The sequence below is a fragment of the Equus przewalskii genome, chromosome 15 (genome assembly GCF_037783145.1).
Source record: "Equus przewalskii isolate Varuska chromosome 15, EquPr2, whole genome shotgun sequence".
Lineage (NCBI taxonomy): Eukaryota > Metazoa > Chordata > Mammalia > Perissodactyla > Equidae > Equus > Equus przewalskii.
In genome coordinates this window covers 8,222,328-8,241,125 of record NC_091845.1, presented here as the reverse complement: position 1 = coordinate 8,241,125, position 18,798 = coordinate 8,222,328, and the positions used below count along the sequence as shown (strand labels likewise).

The following is an 18,798-nucleotide window of genomic DNA, read 5'->3' as shown; positions in this document are numbered from 1 at the left end:
TGAGGTGACCGAAAGGCCCAGAGGGAATCACAGTGAACCATTTTATCCTCAGATAAATTGAAGGAGAGTGAGTTGGGCAAAGGATGGCTTAGCGGCAGTTAGCTTGATAGAGAGTGACGTGAGGTGACCTTCTTCGCTCGTAGGAGGGGCCCATTTACCCAGGTCCAACGCGAGAGGGAGAGACCTCTCCTTGTGTCCAGGGCTCAGCAGCAGCAGGCAGGACCGGAAGGTGAGGGTCATTCTAGCAGCTCCAGAGCAGCTATGGGCAGAAGGGAGGAATTTGGAGGGTGGGCCGGTGTGTGCCCCGGGGCAGCAGTTTTCTAAATGTTGGTTTATGGTTTTCCTTGGTCGACTTTAGGACTCTCCTACCCCCTCCATACAGGCGAAGGCAGGCCCCTCCGACACATACCCCAATGCTGGAAAGAAATGTACATTGGCAGGAGATTGGCCAAATAAAGTATAGTGCTCCCAAACAAGCCATTAAAAGGAAGAGGTAGATGCTTGCTTGTTGATATGAAAAGCTATTAATTGAAAAAAATTACAGAAAATTAAGTGTGTTTTTAAAAATTTCATGTTTAAAAAGTTAATTTTATAGAAGTCTAAAAAACATGGGAAAGTATATACTCCAAACTATTAACGGTGGTCCATCAGGGATGAGACTGTGGCAAAGCGTTCATTTTCTCTCTCTCTGTGACATAATAAAAGGCACAGAGCTCCTAAAACGCTTGTAAATTCCTACATGAAAAGAGCACTAGGAGGGCTGGCCCCGTGGCTGAGTGGTTAAGTTCGCGCGCTCCGCTGCAGGCAGCCCAGTGTTTCGTCAGTTCGAATCCTGGGCGCAGACATGGCACCACTCATCAAACCACGCTGAGGTGGCGTCCCACATGCCACAACTAGAAGGACCCACAACTAAGAATATACAACTATGTACCGGGGGGCTTTGGGAAGAAAAAGGAAAAAAAGTAAAATAAAATCTTTAAAAAAAAATAAGCGCACTAGGAGCATCTTTTGTTCTGTTGAGGTGACTCTGGGTGGGCTCCCGGATGGAGTCTGGTTACCAGAAAGACCAAGCCATGATTAGCCCCACCGTCCCATCCTCTAGAGAGAGGAGAGGGGCTGGAAATGGAGTCAGTAACTGATCGTGCCCATGTGAGGAAGCCTCCTTGAAATCCCAATAGCGTGCGCTGCGGAGAGCTCCAGGTGGGTGAACACATCCACACTGGGAGGGTGGGGCACCCCATCTCCATGGGGACAGAAGCTCCTGCGCTCAGGACCCTCCCAGACCTCAGCTACCTGTCTCTTCATCGGTGTTCATCTGCATCCCTTATCATACCCTTTAACAAACTGGTAAACATAAGTAAGTGTTTCCTTGAGTTCTGTGAGCGGCTCTAGCAAATTAATTGAACCTGAGGAGGGGGTCGTTTGAACCTCTGATTTGTAGCCAAGTCGGGCAGAAGTTGTGGGGAGCCTGGGGACCAACTACTTGTGACTGGCATCTGAAGTGGGGGCCGTCTTGTGGGACTGAGCCCTTAACCTGCAGGATCTGACGCTATCTCCAGGCAGACAGTGTCAGAACTGAGCTAAATTATAGGACACCCAGCCAACGTCGGAGAGAATTGCTTGTCGTTGGGAAAACCCCTCACACATTTGGTGACCAGAAGTACAGAAAGTGTTCTGTGTAAAGTAAAGGAAAAACACACAAGAGAAGGGACCGTTGGGTTTTTCCCTACACAGGAGGAGGAAAGACTAGGACTGGGTTTTTTCTTAATTCTCTCTCTTTTTTTGACAATGATCATGTACCATCAAAAAAGCCGATAAAGATATTGTTAGGAAAGAAAAAAATGTGTGCAAAGTACACAGGGAAGCCTATGATTGTCCTTCCCTTTTCATCAGTCTTCCTTCACGCCACGGCCTCCTGATGTAACGCTGGTTCTCAACTCTCCCTGCACGTAATTAGAATGACCTGGGAAGATTTCTAAACTTCTGGTGCCTGAGCCCCACCCCAGAACAACTGAGTCTGGCGCTCTGGAGGCAGGGCTGGGCGTGTGCAGTTTTTTAAAGCTCCCCAGATAATGCTGATGTGCGGCCGCGATTGCAAACCACTGAGTGTAATTTCAGGGGACTTAAACACAAACAGGTCAAAATGACATAACTATATAGCTAATTACATTCAGCCTCAATAACTGTTCCTAACTGATCCTGGTGGAAAGGGTGTTAGCCATGGAAAATAGCTACTTAGGGGAAGAAATGAACCGCACAGGATCAGAGGAAATTTTTGGTGGCGAGGCAGAATCCTAGGGCAGAAGGAGGACTTCCTCGGGAGTCAGGTTTTGGTTGAATCCTGTCACTTGGCCAATTTGACCAGGCCAAGTTACAATTGCCTTGAGCCTCAGTTTCCTCATCTGTAGAAAGGGAACAATAAACCCGCCTTGGAGGGTCATTGTGGAGATCCCAGATAATGTATGCTAAATGCCTGGGACGTGGCAAATGAGTGACAGCTCTCTTAGTAACAGCAAAGACTTGACTTTGAAGAACTCATTTTAAAGAATGGGGACCAAGATGTGCCCCTAAAATGGCCTGCTCAGGGCCTGAACCACTCAACCTCTCTGACTGAGAGGACTGGGGATGAGGGGGGAAGGACACTTGCCAAGAGCCCAAGGAGACAGCAGAGGGAGGAGCCGCGGGGCCTGTCTGTCCTGGACGGGCCAGGGCTGAACGGGACTGTCAGTGGTCTTAAAGCCTCATCCAGGAGAAGAGTCCTCATGGTGCTAAGGGAGGAGGGCTACAAAGACACATGCTCCGTGCTTGCAGCAGAGGGAGAGCAGACCGAGGGCTCTGCAAACAGAGAGGAGAGAAAGAAGAGGACCCTTGGCCTCCTTTGCCTTGGGACAAGGCGCTTTCCCACTCGGGCTGTCACCGGACTTTCTCTGCCTCAAATCCCACCTTCAACTGTTGCTGAAACACGGGACTCGGGCAAGCAGTCTCAGAATGCTGGAGCGTGCCCCGCTTCCCATATCAAGGAGGTGGACTCGCATAAAAGCATCCTTCAGCACAACTAGAAGGACCCACAACTAGAATGTATAACTATGAACTGGGGTCTTTGGGGAGAAAGGAAAAAAAAGATTGGCAACAGATGTTAGCTTAGGTGCCAAGCTTTAAAAAAAAGAATAAAAGCATCCTTTACTGGGCTCAGTTTACAATCTATCCCAAGCATTTTGGGGTCCATTTAAGCTTCACAGGAATCCTGCAAAGTGGTTGGGGCAGGAACCCAATGTACAAAAGAGAAAACTGCAAACTTGCACAAGGATAAACAGCCAGTGGCTGAACTAGGACACATATCTGGATGGGATTCTAAGGCCAGTGGGCGCTCTTTTCTTTTTAAAATGTCGTTTATTCAAGGGAAACAGCCCCTGGATTAGGGGAGTATGGTGCCTCACAAGCAATATCATCAATGGCAGCTGCTTTTTTAAAGCACATTCTTTGTGCAAAGAAGACCGTGTAGTAGGTGTCTGTATGGGCTGTATACATTGATTTAATCTGCTTTCCTCGCTCACAATGCTGAGCAATAGGAATGCTCAGTCCCATTTTACAGATATGGAAAGCAAGGCTGGAGAAGCAAAACGAGTTGTCCAGGGTCACAAAGCCTGTTGGTGGCAGAACTGAGTCTTGCCCCAGGGACTTGTCACTGGCAGTTCAGGCTCCTTGGGCAGCCATACTCCCTAGCTGATGTTCACAGCTGCAATCTGCCTAGTTGCTTATCTGCCCTCAATGACGTTGCCTAAAATCCTGGGATCTATCTACTTTTGTGTAAAAAGGAGATAATATCTATAGCATAGGCTTATGGGAATTACAGAAAATGATTTATGCAAAGCACATTGTAGGTGTAGAAAAACAGTAGTTATTATAATAAAGAAGCAGTTTGTAGCTGATGGTCAGACTGCTTGGGTTCAAATCCCAGCTCTGCCACTTTGTTCCGGGATGACTTTAGGCAAATTATTTAACCTCTCTGTGCCTCAGTTTCCTCATCTGTACAATGGGGGTAATAACCACACCTACCTCACAGGGTCGTTATGAGGAATAAGCAAAATAACCCCTAGTGAAGTCTGCACATCGTAAAAACAATAAATACTAGCCATGATTAGCCTGAATTCTCTCCCTACCCTCTTTAATAATTCAATTTGCCCCACAGTCCCTCTTACCACATTCTGCTTCCCCCCCAATAATATTTATTACCTTCTAAGATAGTGAACGATGCAATTAGCCAACCCCTTTCATCGGACTCTACTTTCATCCTCTAACATTAACTAGCACCTTCTATAATGCTGAGTGATTTACTTATTTAGTATTTTCATTGCTTATTGTCAGTCTCCCTCCAGGGCAGGGATTTTGTCCTTGTTTCTGCAGAGGTATCCCCAGCATCCAGAACAGTGCCTGGCACATAGTAGCTGCTCAGGAAATATTAGCCGTCATTATGATAAGGTCTATCCTGACGGTATCTAATAGAGGGTCCTCCCCCTGATATCGACCCTGATATCAGTTTCCCCACACTAAACCCAGCATCTATGGGGTTAAAACCAAAACACTCATTCCCTGCTTACTCTCTGGCTTCCTGGCTCCAGAATCCACTATGCTCCATGGAGACAGACACCGTCAAGGACAAGCACCTGGACTATCTCCTCCCCACAAAGAGATACAGACTGGTGGGAAAGCTTCTGACCAGCGAGGTCATGAGCTCCCTCCTCTCTGCAAGTGTCTCAAGGCCAAAGACAGGCTGGTGGGAAAGCTCCGACCAGCAAGGCCATATGCTCCCCCTCCCCTACCTAAAGCCCCAAATAAAAACCCTTCCTTTTAGCTTTTTCGGGGAGTTTGGGATTTCAGCGTTAGCTGCCCTCTCTCCTTGCTCAGCGCTGTGCAAAAATAAAGTTCCTACTTTCTTCCATCACCCCCGGTGTCAGAGATTGGCTTGCTGCACAACGGGTGAGCGAACTCACTTCAGGTTCGGTAACACCCCTGCTGGTTCTGCATTCCTGACTCCCCTTAACCAACTTTCCTTTTTCTTTTTTTGCAATAGCACTTATTACCTTTTAACATACTATGTAACTTAACTTTTTCAGTATCTTTATTATTTATTGCTAGTCTCCCCCCCATCCCCCTAGGTTGTAAGTCCCCGAAAGCAAGGACTTTTGTAGGTTTTCTCCACTTACGTATCCCCAACACCTAGCACAGGGCTTGGCACGGAGTAGGTAATTAATGCAACATCTGTTGAATGAACTACATGTGGCAGGGCGCCGAGAGCACTGGAAGTGGAGTCAGCGGCCCTCCTGGGACAGCCACTGAATTCGCGTGTGACCTTAAACGTGTTACCGCGCGCCCTGGGCCTCAGTTTCCCTTCCCAGCTCCGATCCTTTTGGTTTCCCAGCCGCCTGGGTCCAGTCGGGCGGGCAGCGTCGCGTCCCCCGCGGCCACCGGGGGGCAGTCGTGCCCGGCGCCCGCCCCACCCACTGCCCCGCGGCCGCGCTGGGTGGGACCGGCCGGCCCCGCCCCCGCCCGGGTAGAGGAGCCGGGTCCTCGCCGCGTCTGATTCAGTCGCTCGCGTGCCTGTCCGCCGGCGGTCGCAGCCCCGCCATGTCCTGCTACATCTACCAGCTGCCCTCCTGGGTGGTGGACGACCTGTGCCGCAACATGGACACGCTCAGCGAGTGGGACTGGATGCATTTCGGTGAGTGGCCCCGCCAGCGATCCCGCCGGAGCCCGTCCTCTAAGCCCCCTCCCCGCCTCTTTAAACGGGTCCTCATCCGAGGAGTTCTATGCGCCGCCCGTCTGGACCCGGGCCTCGCTGTGTGCCCTCGGGCAGGCCGCTGCCCCCTCTGGACCCCAGTGCGATCCGTCATCGGGAAGGTGGTGCGTGATCTTTGAAGATTTCTGCTCTTAGTCTGTCGCTAAGTAATGACCGGCTGGACTTGGCTGTTTACGGTCAAGTTTATAATAATCGCTGTCAGCAGTTACCCTGTTTTTACTGTGTGTCAGGCCCTGATGTCTGCACTTGACACAGATTGTCTCATTTGATTCCCATCACAGCCTATAAAGTGCTGTTCCTCTTACCCCATCTTACAGACGAGGAAACGGGTTTAGAGGTAGAGTAACTTGCCGCGGGCATGGCGTTACTAAGTGACAAAGTGGGATTTAAACCCTGGCATCTGGCTCCGCCGGGACATTGTAACTCCTCGGTGTGCTTTGTTTGTTTGTTTGCGCCTGATAATTGGCTGAGAGGGCATGGCATCTAGGGGGAGGCTTTGCGCGGGTGGTTCTCTGCCTTTCAGGCTCCGCCACCTCCCAGCTGGTGACTTTGGGCGAGTTGCTTAACCTCTCCGAGCCTCAGTTTCTTAATCTGTAAACTGAAGGTGGTTGTGAGGAATGAAAATTGTATAAAAAGCACCTGATACCTAAGTGTCAGAGATTCTTGTAAGAAGGAAGTGTTAACAATGATCGTTCTTTGTTTTAAGTCAGTGTAACTGGTGCCACTTTATTTCTTAAATAGTATCTATATTTTCTTTAAAATTTAGATTATGATATATATCATTTATACAAGAGTATATAACATGTATGTACAGTTGAAAGAATGATAATGAAATGAACATGTTGGTGTTATCCATCCAGTTTGAGCAAATAATACGTATTTTAACCTAGTGGTTCTCTGCCAGGGTGATTTCACCCCCTTGGGAACATTTGCCAATGTCTGGAGACGTTTTTGGTTGTCACACCTTGGAGGATGCAATGGGTAGAGGCCGGGGATGTCGCTAAGCATCCTAAAATGCACAGGACAGCCCCCGCCACAAAGAATTTTCCGGCCCAACGTGTCAGTAGCGTGTCAGTAGCGTGTCAGTAGCGTGGAGGTTCAGAAACTCCGTTTTACACCAGTAACAAAAAAAGTACATGCTTACTGCAAAATACTGTAGGAAACAAACATAGATGAGCTCAAATGCCACTCCTCAGGGATAAGCTTTCTTACTATTTGGATATCAATAACAATAACAACAATGGCAGCAGCTAACATTTATTGGCTCTGACTGTGTGTCGGCAGAGGTGTTTTATGCCTTCTGGTCTTTTTTCCAAAACATATTTACTTATCTGTATATATTTTTCAAAAATCATGTCATTTTGTACATTCTAATAGTCTGCTTTTTCCCCTTAGAATATATCACAGTTATTTCTTCCTGCCAAGCAATGTTCTTTAGCAACATAGATTTAGGTTTTTATTTTCAGTATGTATTTTTATTAACTATTTTTAATGGAGAAAGTACCAAATGCGCTAGGTTAGATGATGTAAATAATACACTCAAGATAGAGAGGAAGGTAAATCTCTTTCCTCTCGCTGGTCCCCAGCCTCCTGGTCCTCCCCCTGGAGTCACTGATGACATGTCAGGGTACCTCTGAGGGCATGTGTTACCACCTGATTTTCTGACTACACTGTGTTCCTTTGCTCTGTGATTCAATGTGGTTTACCTACTTTGAATGTTTCCTGGGCAGCGGACAAACTTTGTGTAAGAGACTCCCAGCAGTTTTTTCCATGTTGGCCTCAATTGTGAATGTCAGAACAACTTCTGCTCCTAGAATATTCATTTAGAGAGCACACTTAGGACTTTTTTTTTTTAACAGCTTTATTGAGATATAACTCGCATACCATATAATTCACCCATTGAAAGTATACAATTCAATAGCATTTAGTATATGCGGAGTTGTGCATCCATCTCCACAGTCGGTCTTAGAACATGTTCATTACCCCAAAAAGAAACCCCCAGCCCTTAACCGTCACCCTCAACACTCCCACACACACCTCCCATTTTCGGAATCATTCGGAATCAATCAGACGGAATCATTCAATATGTGCTCACTCATGCTGACTGACTGCATTTAGTGTGTTTTCAGGGCTTGTCCATGTTGTAGCATGTGTCAGTGCTTAATGTCTTTTTATGGCTGAATAATATTCCATTGTGTGGATGTACCACATTTGTGGATTTACCCATTCACCAGTTGATGGACATTTGGGTTCTTTCCACTTCTGGCTGTTATGAACAATGCTCCTGTGCACATCCGTGTGCCAGTTTTTGTGTGGACATAGGTTCTCGTTTCCCGTGGGTGGACACCTAGGAGTGGAATTACTGAGTCATGTGGCAACTCCACGTTCAAAATTGTGAGGAGCTGCCAGACTGTTTCCCAAACTGGCTGCACCGTTTTGCATTCCCACCAGCAGTATATGAGGGTTCCGATTTCTCTGCATTCCCCCCAGCACTTCTTGTCATCTGTCTTTTTGATTCTAGCCATCAGAGCAGGTGTGAAGGAGTATCTCACTGTGGCTTTGATTGGTATGTTCCTGTGACTAATGATGTTGAGCATCTTTGCATGTGCTTATTGGCCCTTTGTACATCCTCTTTGGAGAATACCTCTGGCCTTTTTAGGCCCTGGAGACACCAGAATTGGTCAAAGTCCTCAGCAGCTTCCTCTGGTGGTTGAGGATATAGTCCCAACTCCTCACCAGGATCTGGCACCACCTGACCCCCACTGACCTCTGACCTCCTCTCCTCCCAGACGCCTTCTTGCTCACCCTGCGCCAGCTCACACTTAGCCTCCTTGGTCCAGACTCAGGGCCTTTGCACTTGCTATTCCCTCTGCCTGGGACATTCTTCCCCCTGTGTTCCCCATGGCTGGCTTTCTAGTCTGTATTAGTTTCCTCTTGCTGCTGGAAAAAATAGTCATAGATTTAGTGTCTTAAAAACAGCACAGATTTATTATGTTACAATTCTGGAGTCAGAAGTCCTAAGACTGAGGTCTTGGCAGGGCTGCACTCCTTCTGGAGGCTCCGGGGAGAATCCGTTTCCTTGCCTTTACCAGCTTCTGGAGGCCATCTGCATCCCGGGCTCGTGGCCCCCTCCCCACTTTTAAAGCCAACAGCATAGCATCTTCAACTCTTTCTCTCTGACCTCTGCTTCTGTCATGATATGTTCTCTTCTGACACTCCTGCCTCCCTCTTATACGGACCCTTGTGACTACATTGGGCCCACTGAGATAATCCAGGGTACCCTCCTCTCCAGACCCTTAACTTAATCCCCTCTGCAAAGTCCCTTTTGTCGCATGAGGTACCATATTCACAGGCTTTGGGTTTTAGGACACTGACATCTTTTGGGGGGCATCACCTAGTTTGAGAAGCCTGCCCTGCCCCGTTACTCTACCCCATCACTGTGTCCTGTTTCCTTCATTCCACTTACCCTGCTTGGACGTCACCTTGTTCCTTGCTTATGTCTGTGTCTCTCTGTAGGACGTAAGCGCCGTGAGGGCATGGACCTCACCTGTCTAGTTCACTCCTGTATTCTCAGAGCCTAGGTCAGCACCTGGCCAGTGGGCAGATACTCCCTGATCAGTCGGGTGAAGGATGAGCTCAAGGATGTAGGAATGGTGAGGGTGTGGGGCATCCCACATCCCACATTCTCGCCCCACAGAGATGCTTTGAGCCCATGGTCAGCCAGCTCTCTATGTTGGATCAGGGGTCACTGGGCTGGGAGCCAGCCATGCCCCCTACTTAGCTGCTCCTTGCCAAGTCAAAGCACTCTCTGGTTTCCTCTTCAGCAGAACAAGTGATTGTGGTTATCCTTCCAGTCCTAAAGAGTCTCTGCTTCTCTGAGTCACTTTAGAAAAGAGAGTCCCTTAGGGCTGATTGTGGTGCTGGGGGGTAGGGGTGAGAAGATCCTTGAAGTGATTCAGAGAATCACACAGCCACAAACATGCACGCTCTTTGGATTTGACAATTGTTGGCAGATGGCGTGGCTGCCTCCTGTCCATTTCCCTATGATTGCAGCTGCATCCATTTTTGCCTTTGGGGGAAAAAAGGCTTCCTACACCGTCACCCACCCAGGTGTCTTCCGAGGGGCCCAGGGCAGGGGTTCCTTGATGGGACTGCTCCCTATCTTGCTCACTCATGCATGTGCCAGCATTTGTGCATAGCCCTGCTTTGTCCCTGCCCAGCTGTGTGACTTCGGACAAGTGACTGCCTCCCTCTGAGCCTTTAGTTTCCTCAACTGTAAAGTGGGGGGAGTGCTGAGAGGCTTAGGGGCAGGAGCACTTTCCCCTTCTCTCAACCAGGGAGGACTCTGTTTGGTCCAGATAAGGGGCATGTGACCCTCGGGCGGGTCCTTTTGGGAGGCCGGGCTGTGTTTGCTCCAGAGGGCTTTGAAGACGGGCAGGGTTTTCTACTTCGGTCGGTGAACCCCTGCAGGATTCAGGAACTGAGACCTGGCGGGATGAAAGCAGGTTTTCAGAGAGTGTAGACGGTGGGCCAACTACCCTACCGTGAATATCCCATTTACTGTGTTCCGAGCACTCTTCCAAGTGCGGCTGTGTGTGCAGCTAATCTGATCCTCACGGCAGCCTCGAGGCAGGTGCTGCTGTTATCCTAGTTTGCCGATGAGGAAACTGAGGCACAGGGAGAGGGCCTTCCCCGAGCACACAACAAGGAAGTAGCAGAGATAGGGTTTGAACCCAGGCTGAACCACTGTTGCACTGTCCTAAGCATAGAAAAGTCTGGACGATTAGAAGCGGAAGTGTAACCAGTGCTTTTCTCAGGGTCTTCAAGTGGAACAACCGCAGGCACTTTGATTTTCTCCCGTTTTCCAGATGTTCCGTTAGGACTGGGTATCACTCGTGCGCATTGGGAAAAGAGCCGCGGACTTGGCAGGGCCCTGGGTGGTGACTCACCCCCACAAGAGCTTTAGCCTGTCTTGAGCCTGTTTTAAGTATCTGGTTAAGTGCTCACTGGTCGCGACCTTAAGATTTGTCACTTTCATGGAGCTAAAATGTCCAAACTGCGAGGCACCTCAGAGTTCACTTCTGTTTCTCGGTGTCGCCTGTGAGGGAAGTGTGGCCCTCGTCCCGCGGCCTCTGGAGAGTGGGAGGGATGCTGTGAAGGACAGGTTCGTGTGCCGGAAGGGGTTGCGGGAGGTGTTCCTTCCCCTTCCCTCTGCTCCTTTCTCTCTGCTGCTGGAAGCGGCCGCTGACCCTGCTGACATCACTTCCCACTGACCAGGAGTTTGGCCCGGGGTTTCCAGTGACTAAAGCTGCAACTCCAGAACTTTCCATCCCTAACCAGCACTTCTCCCAGAGGCTTTCTCTCCGCAGAGCTGTCACAACCTTCCCCATTCCTCCAGAGGGGAAGCGATTATGCAACGCCATCACGTCACTCCCTGGCTCTGAGGCCTGTCCTGTCCGTGGCTCTTAGGATCAAGTCCAAACCCCGCAGCCCGGCGTTCAAGGCCCCTCGTTATATGGCCCTGGGCTTCATCTCTTGCCTCCTCTTCCCCACTCAGTTCACTTACTTTTGTATTTTTCAAACACAAAAGCCCCATGGGCTTCTGGTTTACTCACCACGGCATCTCTAGAGGTTGTCACAGGCCTGGAGCACAGTGTTGCTCACTAATATTTTGCTGAATGAATGAATGACTTGATGTTCACATAGATTCCTGCTCCATGATTTCTGAAATCCTGGAACTGAAGCGTGATTTTTTTATTACTAACTAAAAAAAAAAGGATGCCTCCCTCACTTCAGTAAACTCAGTGGGGTACTAGGTGACCATTTCAAATCGCGGTGTATGAAGAGCTTGTGACAACTCAGGAAGTGCTTATGGTGTCAGGTTAATAGGCAAAGCAGGAAGCTAATCTAACTGGAGCTTCAGCAGCTGCCTCCAGAACCAGCCCCGTGTGAGTGTTGAGTGGGCAGTTTTGCAAAGGGCAAGGACCTGAGTGGCACATGTGTAACTTGTTTTCTTAGTTTTTTCCCCTATATTTTCCAAGTTTTCTTTCCTAAACAACCATTCATTTTATAATAAAAAATGAAAACAGGAATGTATTACTTTTAGTATTGCCCACTGTAGCCCCCTGCAAATCTTGTACACTGCTTCAGAGTAGGCACAGTGCTGTCAGATCTGCGGGCTCTCTTGATCCTTCCAACAGTTCTGTGAGGATATGGGGCCAGGGGTTCATTCATTTGTTCATTGAGTTCCCCCTGCCGGTGGGTGAGGAGGGTGAGATCCCCAGGGCAAAATTTAAGGAGGCATCTACCCTCCAGCTGCTGCGAGTGAAGGATCAGCCCTGAGAGTGAACACCTCCTTAAATTTTCTCCTCTGGGTGCCTCCCTTGCCTTACCCTGGTCCTGCCCCCATTCTGTGGCAGGCACTGTTCTCTGTTCTGGGGATCTAACAGTGAACGGGACAGATAAAAGTGCCTGCCTCCACAGGGCTTCTATGCCAGAAGGGGAGGCAGGCAAAGTCCTACTAACCCCCCTTGCCCCTCCCACCCCGTTACAGTCGAGGGAACCGAGGCTCCCACTGATGAAGTTACTTGCCCATAGCAAACGAGCAGCTAGAGCTCCAGGCCCGACCCTCTCATCCAGTGGTCTTTCTCTTAAGTCTTGGGGGGCAGTGAAGTTGATGTTTATGTTCAAGTGTTAATGCGCTGGTCCCTGTGGCTGTTAAATGGAGTCAGCATTATAACTTGGGCTGCCCGTGGACCCCAGCTGATGGTGGAATTTCGGGAATGGGGAGGGGGCGGGTGGAGAAGATGTCCTGGACAAAGCCCGGCCAGCGTGGTGGCCCTCTCGTGGAGGGACTGCCTGTCTGACTCTAAGCAGATCCTCTTGCTCACCCTCCAGCCTCCTACGTGATCACAGATCTGACCCAGCTGCGGAAGATCAAGTCGATGGAGCGGGTGCAGGGCGTGAGCATCACCCGGGAGGTGCTGTGGTGGTGGGGGATGCGGCAGGCCACCGTCCAGCAGCTGGTGGACCTCCTGTGCCACCTGGAGCTCTACCGTGCCGCCCAGATCGTCCTGAACTGTGAGTAACTGAGGTGGCCCCGTGGCCGGCCCCCGAGCGTGTTTCAGCATGAGCTGCACTCTCTGGCCTTCAGCTTCTTCAATCTTACAAAAAAAATTTGAATGAAAGAGTTTACTGTCCAGCTAGGAAATTAGTAACAGTGGTTCCCTCTGGGGAGAGGAATTGGGTGGCTAGGGACCAAGATGTTGGAGAGAGACTTTGCTATAAGTCCTTTTGTACCATTTAAATTTTGATTCTCTATTCTAAAAATAAGTAAATTATAATTTTTTTAAAAAGCTATAATATAAAAATTCAAAAAAGTCTATAGGAAAAATTATTGACTTCCTCATCCTATTTCCCAATTTTACATCTCAAGAAATAACCACTATTAACAAGTGCTTGTCTATCTTACTAGAAATTTTCTGCATGTGGGCAAGCATACAGATGTATCTACAACCTTTTTTAGTACAGATCGGAGCGCCCCATGCACTCAGTTGTGGACTTTTCCTCCCCAGCCATCGAGATCGCAGGCTGCTTCACACCGGCACAGTCTTTCAACAGCTACGTTGTATTCCTTTGACAGATGCACCATGATCCATGCACCGCACCCGCACTGATCAGTGCTTCAGTTGCTCCTAGCAGTTTTCTCTTGTATACAGGGTCGTGGTAACACCCTAGGACATACATGCCCTGTTTGCACACATGTGAGTCTAGCTGTGGGATGACTTTCCAGTGTTGGAATGGTTGGGTTGAAGGTTTATGTATTTTAAGTTGTTTTTTTTTCCTGAGGAAGATTCACTCTGAGCTAACATCTGCTGCCAATCCTCCTCTTTTTTCGCTTGAGGAAGATTAGCCCTAGGCTAACATCTGTGCCAATCCTCCTCTATTTTTTTGTATGTGGGATGCCTCCACAGCATGGCTGGTGAGTAGAGTAGGTGTGCACCTGGGATCTGAACCCGGGAACCGGGCTGCCAAAGTGGAGCACGCAGAACTTTACTTGGCCACAGGGCCAGGCCCAATTTTAAGTTTGGATTGATGTCAGTATCAATATTACCAAATAACCCTCCTAAGAGAGAATACGATCATGCTGGGAATGCATTTAGCAGGCAATAATACCCCCCTTCCTTGAAGGGAGGCTGTTGAAGAAGTGGAACACACCAAGCACCTGGTGTCAGCCGGTGCTCAGCAGGAGGCGGGGGGAGGAGGGGCCTGGTCACCCTCACCTGGGTCCCCCACCCCTCCTCACGTCCCCACAGAGACCCCTTCAGTGTGAGCCAGTGAGCTAGGCTTTTAGCAGGTACTTCTGAGCACCTGCCCAGTACCTGGGGCTGTCCTAGGTTCTGGAATATGGTGGCAGCAAAGTGACAGGTCCTTTCTGTCCTGGAGAGCATAGTTTTATGAAGACACAGTCAATAGACAGGAAAACAAGTAACAATAATGGGATAGAGTGAGCAGGTAGGGGAGTGTCCTAGAACTCGGTGGTCGGAGAAGGCCAGTGTGAGGAGGGGAAATTGGAGGAGTGGAAAGAAGAGCTGGGATAAGAGAGCCCAGGGGAGAGGGAACAGCGTGTGCAAAAGCCCTGAAGAGCCCAGGGAACGGACTAGTAGAGCTGGTGTGGGAGTTAGTGAGCAGGGCGCTCAGAACCCCGGAGGCTGCAGAAGACCCTGTGCGAGCCTGGAGCCATCCTCTCTGGGTTTCTGAGCTGGGAATAATGTGGCTGAACCAACAGACCCGGGTTGAGCACCTGCCTGGTGTACCTCAGGCCTTGTGGAATCAGGGAGGGCTTCCAGGAGGAGAGCTTCCAGGAGGAGAGGTGGTGGGGTCCAGAGCAAGGAGCTGAGGGATGGGGGCTTAGAGACTTCCACCCTCAGAGACAAGTTGGGACAGCAGGGGGCATTGGAGTGGCCCTGCCCGGGAGGATCTAGAGCTGCACCCCACCCGGGCTTTCAGGGACACCATGGGGGCAGACCACGCTGGGGACATGGGAGCGTGGGGGCGTGGGAGGCCAGTGGGGCAGCAGGACCATCTCCCGCCCTTTAGCCACGTACTGGGGACACAGAGCTGTGGCACAGCAGGTCTCACTGGATAAAGGAGAGTTCCTCTGGGGGCAGGAGTCCCGTCTGGGGGCAGGTTGTGGTGAAGATCCTGCTCCCCCTGGGGGTGATTCCATGAGGAGACTCTAGCCGGCTCCTTTCTGCACTGGCTGACCCCTGGCCCCCAAGAGTGGGCACATCTCAAGACATCTGCCATCTCCGCCCTGTCTGGCCGGCCTCCCCAAGCCCACCATCCTCCTCAGACGGGGTTGGGGGGTGTTCTGTTCAGCCCAGCCTCCCCACTCCTTTGGAACCTCCTGAGATCCCTGTCTGCCCTACCAGCCCTTCCGTCCAAGAGGGTTCTGCCTGGTCCTGTCAGACAGCATCCCTCTCCTTGCGTCCCATCCCCCCCAGGGCCAGGTCCTCGTTTGGGTCAGCCAAGGGCTGGGCGGTTGACTGGGAAGTGGAGCCTCAGTGCTCGCTTGTGCCACCCCGCAGGCCCTGCCTTTCCCTGGGCCTTTGTCCAGCGGAGGTGGCTGCGTGACTCTGTGCTTCGTGCTCTGAGCACAGAGCCTCCTCTGGACCTGCTGTGGCCCACCCGCTGGTGATTCTCCGGTTGCTGTGACCGCCACCCACCCAGTTTCACTGCATGTGGCCTGGCTCTGGCTCCTCTGCCTTCCCAGAGCCTGGCCCGTGGGGGACGCCGAGGAACGACTGGGGGGTGAACCTGCCCTCGCGTGCTTTTCATGTTGTGTGGTTTGTTTTAGAATTGGCAGCTGAGCTAACATCTGTTGCCAATCTTCTTTTTTTCTTCTTCTTCTTCTCCCCAAAGCCTCGCAGTACATAGTTGTATATTTTTAGTTGTGGGTCCTTTTAGTTGTGGCATGTGGGATGCCACCTCAGCATGGCCTGATGAGTGGTGCCATGTCCGCACCCAGGATCCGAACCAGTGAAATCCTGGGCCGAACCTCTCGGCCACAGGGCGGCCCCTCTTTCAAGGTTTAAGGGAATTAAGGATAAGCTCTTAATGAGTTCAAAAGGAGGTGGGGAGGGAGGGGGCCTGGGGAGAGGAGAAGCCGCTGGGTGGAGGAGTGCGGTCAGATGCTGGCTGGCCAGTGCGCCCTGGGGAGGGGACATGCTGGGGAGGGGCCGCAGGGCCTGAGAGGCTGCGGTGCCCTGAGGCCTGAAAGCAGAGAAGTCTGGGGGATTGAGACACAGGCCTCCGGGTGGACATGCCAACTTGCCATTGACGTCAGAACCTGACTGCTGAGTCATCTCAAACAATTCTTGACAGTTTGAGGAGAACACAGAGTGCGGTGCCAGACTCCAGAGCTGCAGTGGGGGCAGTGTGACCCTGTGGTCAGCAAACACTGACGGGGCACTTTTGACCAGCCAGGCGCAGGCTCTCCGCAGCCCCTCGAGGCACGTGCTGTCAGGAGCCCCCTCTCCGCCTGAGGACACTGAGGGCAAGACTGGCTAGGGGACTTCCCCAAGGGTGCAGGTCGGCTAGGGTGGAGGTGGATGGAGCGCGCAAGCCTCATTCTTAGCTTTCTCATGGGAACTTCCTGAGTGCAGTGTCGGGCTTCCAGGAAACAGTGGTGTGTCCCCTGTCAGCCTCTCTCTGCCTCCAGCTTTGCTCGCTCCCTGCTTCCCTGTCCACGGCCTGACCTCTGGGGCTGTGACAGCCTGCCTTTGTTCCCCAGCCCTCTTTTCTCTCCCCTTTGGCCTTGCCAAGATTAAAGTCTGTTTCTGCCTCCGCGAATGCCCTGGCTGCTCATTTGTTTGGGGAGCCTGGCTCTATTTTTACTATTGCTTTGAGTCATCAAGACACTTCCCCTTTCTCTGTCTTGTTTTTGTTTCTTTAGGGAGAAAAGTGCTATAAATCTCTGTCACTTTCTGGGGGAGAATATAGAGGGTGGGTGTGAAGCAGTTTAGTTTTCTGGAGTCCAACTGGTCAAAGCATTTTCGCTCCCCTAATCGTAAGATGAGTTAAACCCTGTTTTGCATTTACTTGCTGAAGATTGTTTATGAACTTGCTCAGCTGTCTCCCGAGTTTGAGAACCTCACTTGTGCCCACCACTTCTTAAAGCGCTTTAAGAATAGATTTGAATAAAACAGTGCTTGAAAACCACACACCCCAAAAGTCGTAGATATAAAGTGGCTTCCTCAGAGACTTGTGTCTCCAGGTAATATATTTGTGTTTAACACAGGCCTTCTGAAGGTTGTGCCTGAGCTGAAAGGCGGTGTAGGGGGGCCACGTGTGTGTCCAGGCTCTTGAAATCATGTACTGTGGGTGGCTGTTGGTCTGACTTTGTAAAGAGCTGAGTCTTGATGTTTTTCTCGGCGTTAATTGCTAAGACCATTGTTATTCAGTTTGTCAAACATTGAATGTTATAAGAATTCGAATAAACTAGTACAGAAGCCTTACTACCCAACTTCCTGTTCCTTCTTCTGGCAGATCTGCTTGCCAGTGTCAACCTCTTTTTACTCTTTTTGCCGTTTTTGGTAGTCTCCTGTGTTAGCATTCCAGGTTCACTAAGGGCAGACTACAGTGACTTAAGACACACGTTTATTTCTCTCTCCTGACAGTCCAAGCTACCCAGGGCTGATAGGGCAGCTCCGTGTGGTCAAGGACCATCTCATTGCTGTGCTGTCGTGGACACCTGGCTACCAGCGGGGATGGCTCCCCTGCACCTCCACGTGCACGTTCCAGCCAGCAAGAAGGGCGTGCCCTGGGAGCTGCACACCTAGCTCCCTTTCACAACCCATTGGCTGAGACCTAGTCACATGATCACACCTGGTTGCAAAGGAGGCTGGGAAATGTAATCTTTAGCTGGGTTGATCTTAAAGGAAAAGACAGCCAGTATGGCGAGCCACATGCAAGTTCCAAGCATCAAGGGGAGAAGAGGTAGTCGGGAGGGCTATTGGAAACAAAGAGACCTTTGGAGGAATGGAGAGTTTGAAGTATGGTGGCTTTTCATTGGCTGAGCTCTTGCTGAGCTAGAAGAGGAAGTCTGTCTCCTTTCTGTTGGGCTCTGCCATTGTAGGGCATGAGAGCGCCCCCTTCTGGCTTACCAACTCCATTTTAAATTAGGTTTCTGTTTATTAATTTTTACATTTTCCCCTTTTGGTTGAGATCGTTCTCTGAAAGCATCACTGATTTAGTCAGGTTTTTCCAGTTTCATTGGTCTTTTGTTTCTTGAGGTCTAGAAGGATCTTTCCTGTGTGTCGTGTCCCATGTTGGAGGGAGAGTACAGATTGGAAACCTATTGAGGTCACATTTGAGTGACAAGGAGGGGTAGGAGGGCGAGCTCACAGGCATTTCCCTTAAAGTCCCTGTGTTATCAAGATCATAGGCGTTGGAGATCATCTGAAGCGTTATGTCATCATCAGAGGTTTGGCAGACTTCCAATGGGCCTGGTCTGGACATCTGGGAAAGCTGTCCTATCCACTGTCATCTGCTTCAATTCTGGGAAATCTTTACTTCCAGGTCACCTGATGATGGGTGGGCAGGTCCAGTCAGGGCTTGGTGCTTTCTGTAGGTGTGTCACGTGAATCCAAGAGGCTGTTTCCTGGAGTTTGGCAGCACAAGCGTTAGTAACAGTACCTGACAGGGGCCTTTCCAGTGAGGTTAAAGGGAATCCTCCTGGAGGTGTCTTTTCTAATAGATGAGATCCCTGGGTTGCAAGGTGTAGTGCTTAAGGTCTCTGTCTCCCTGGAGCGCACTGTGAAAGATCACTCTACCAAAACGTGGTTAGTTTTAATAGAAGCAGTTAGGCCTTTGCGATATAGGAGTATATCTCCTTTTATCAGCTGTAGGTCAAAAGAGGCAGGAGCCAAGTGCACTGGGCATCCTGTGACTCTCTCAAAGGGGAGAGTTTATGAGTTCCAGAGGGGTGGATTTGAGGT

General features: G+C 50.3%; 1 protein-coding gene across 2 annotated transcripts in view; it reads left to right on the top strand.

Annotated features, from left to right (window-relative positions):
* IRAK2 (interleukin 1 receptor associated kinase 2) overlaps positions 1 to 18,798 on the top strand; it is a 73,537-nt gene that overhangs the window by 3,800 nt on the left and 50,939 nt on the right. The window contains exons 1-3 of one of the 2 annotated variants that reach the window (XM_070576532.1): positions 4,860 to 4,977; positions 5,285 to 5,719; positions 12,695 to 12,877. In XM_070576532.1, the coding sequence (XP_070432633.1) occupies positions 5,626 to 5,719; positions 12,695 to 12,877 (277 nt within the window). In that variant the 5' untranslated portion in view covers positions 4,860 to 4,977; positions 5,285 to 5,625. Of the gene's footprint in view, positions 1 to 4,859; positions 4,978 to 5,284; positions 5,720 to 12,694; positions 12,878 to 18,798 lie in introns of those variants that run through there. The other variant, XM_070576533.1, reaches the window with a different exon arrangement.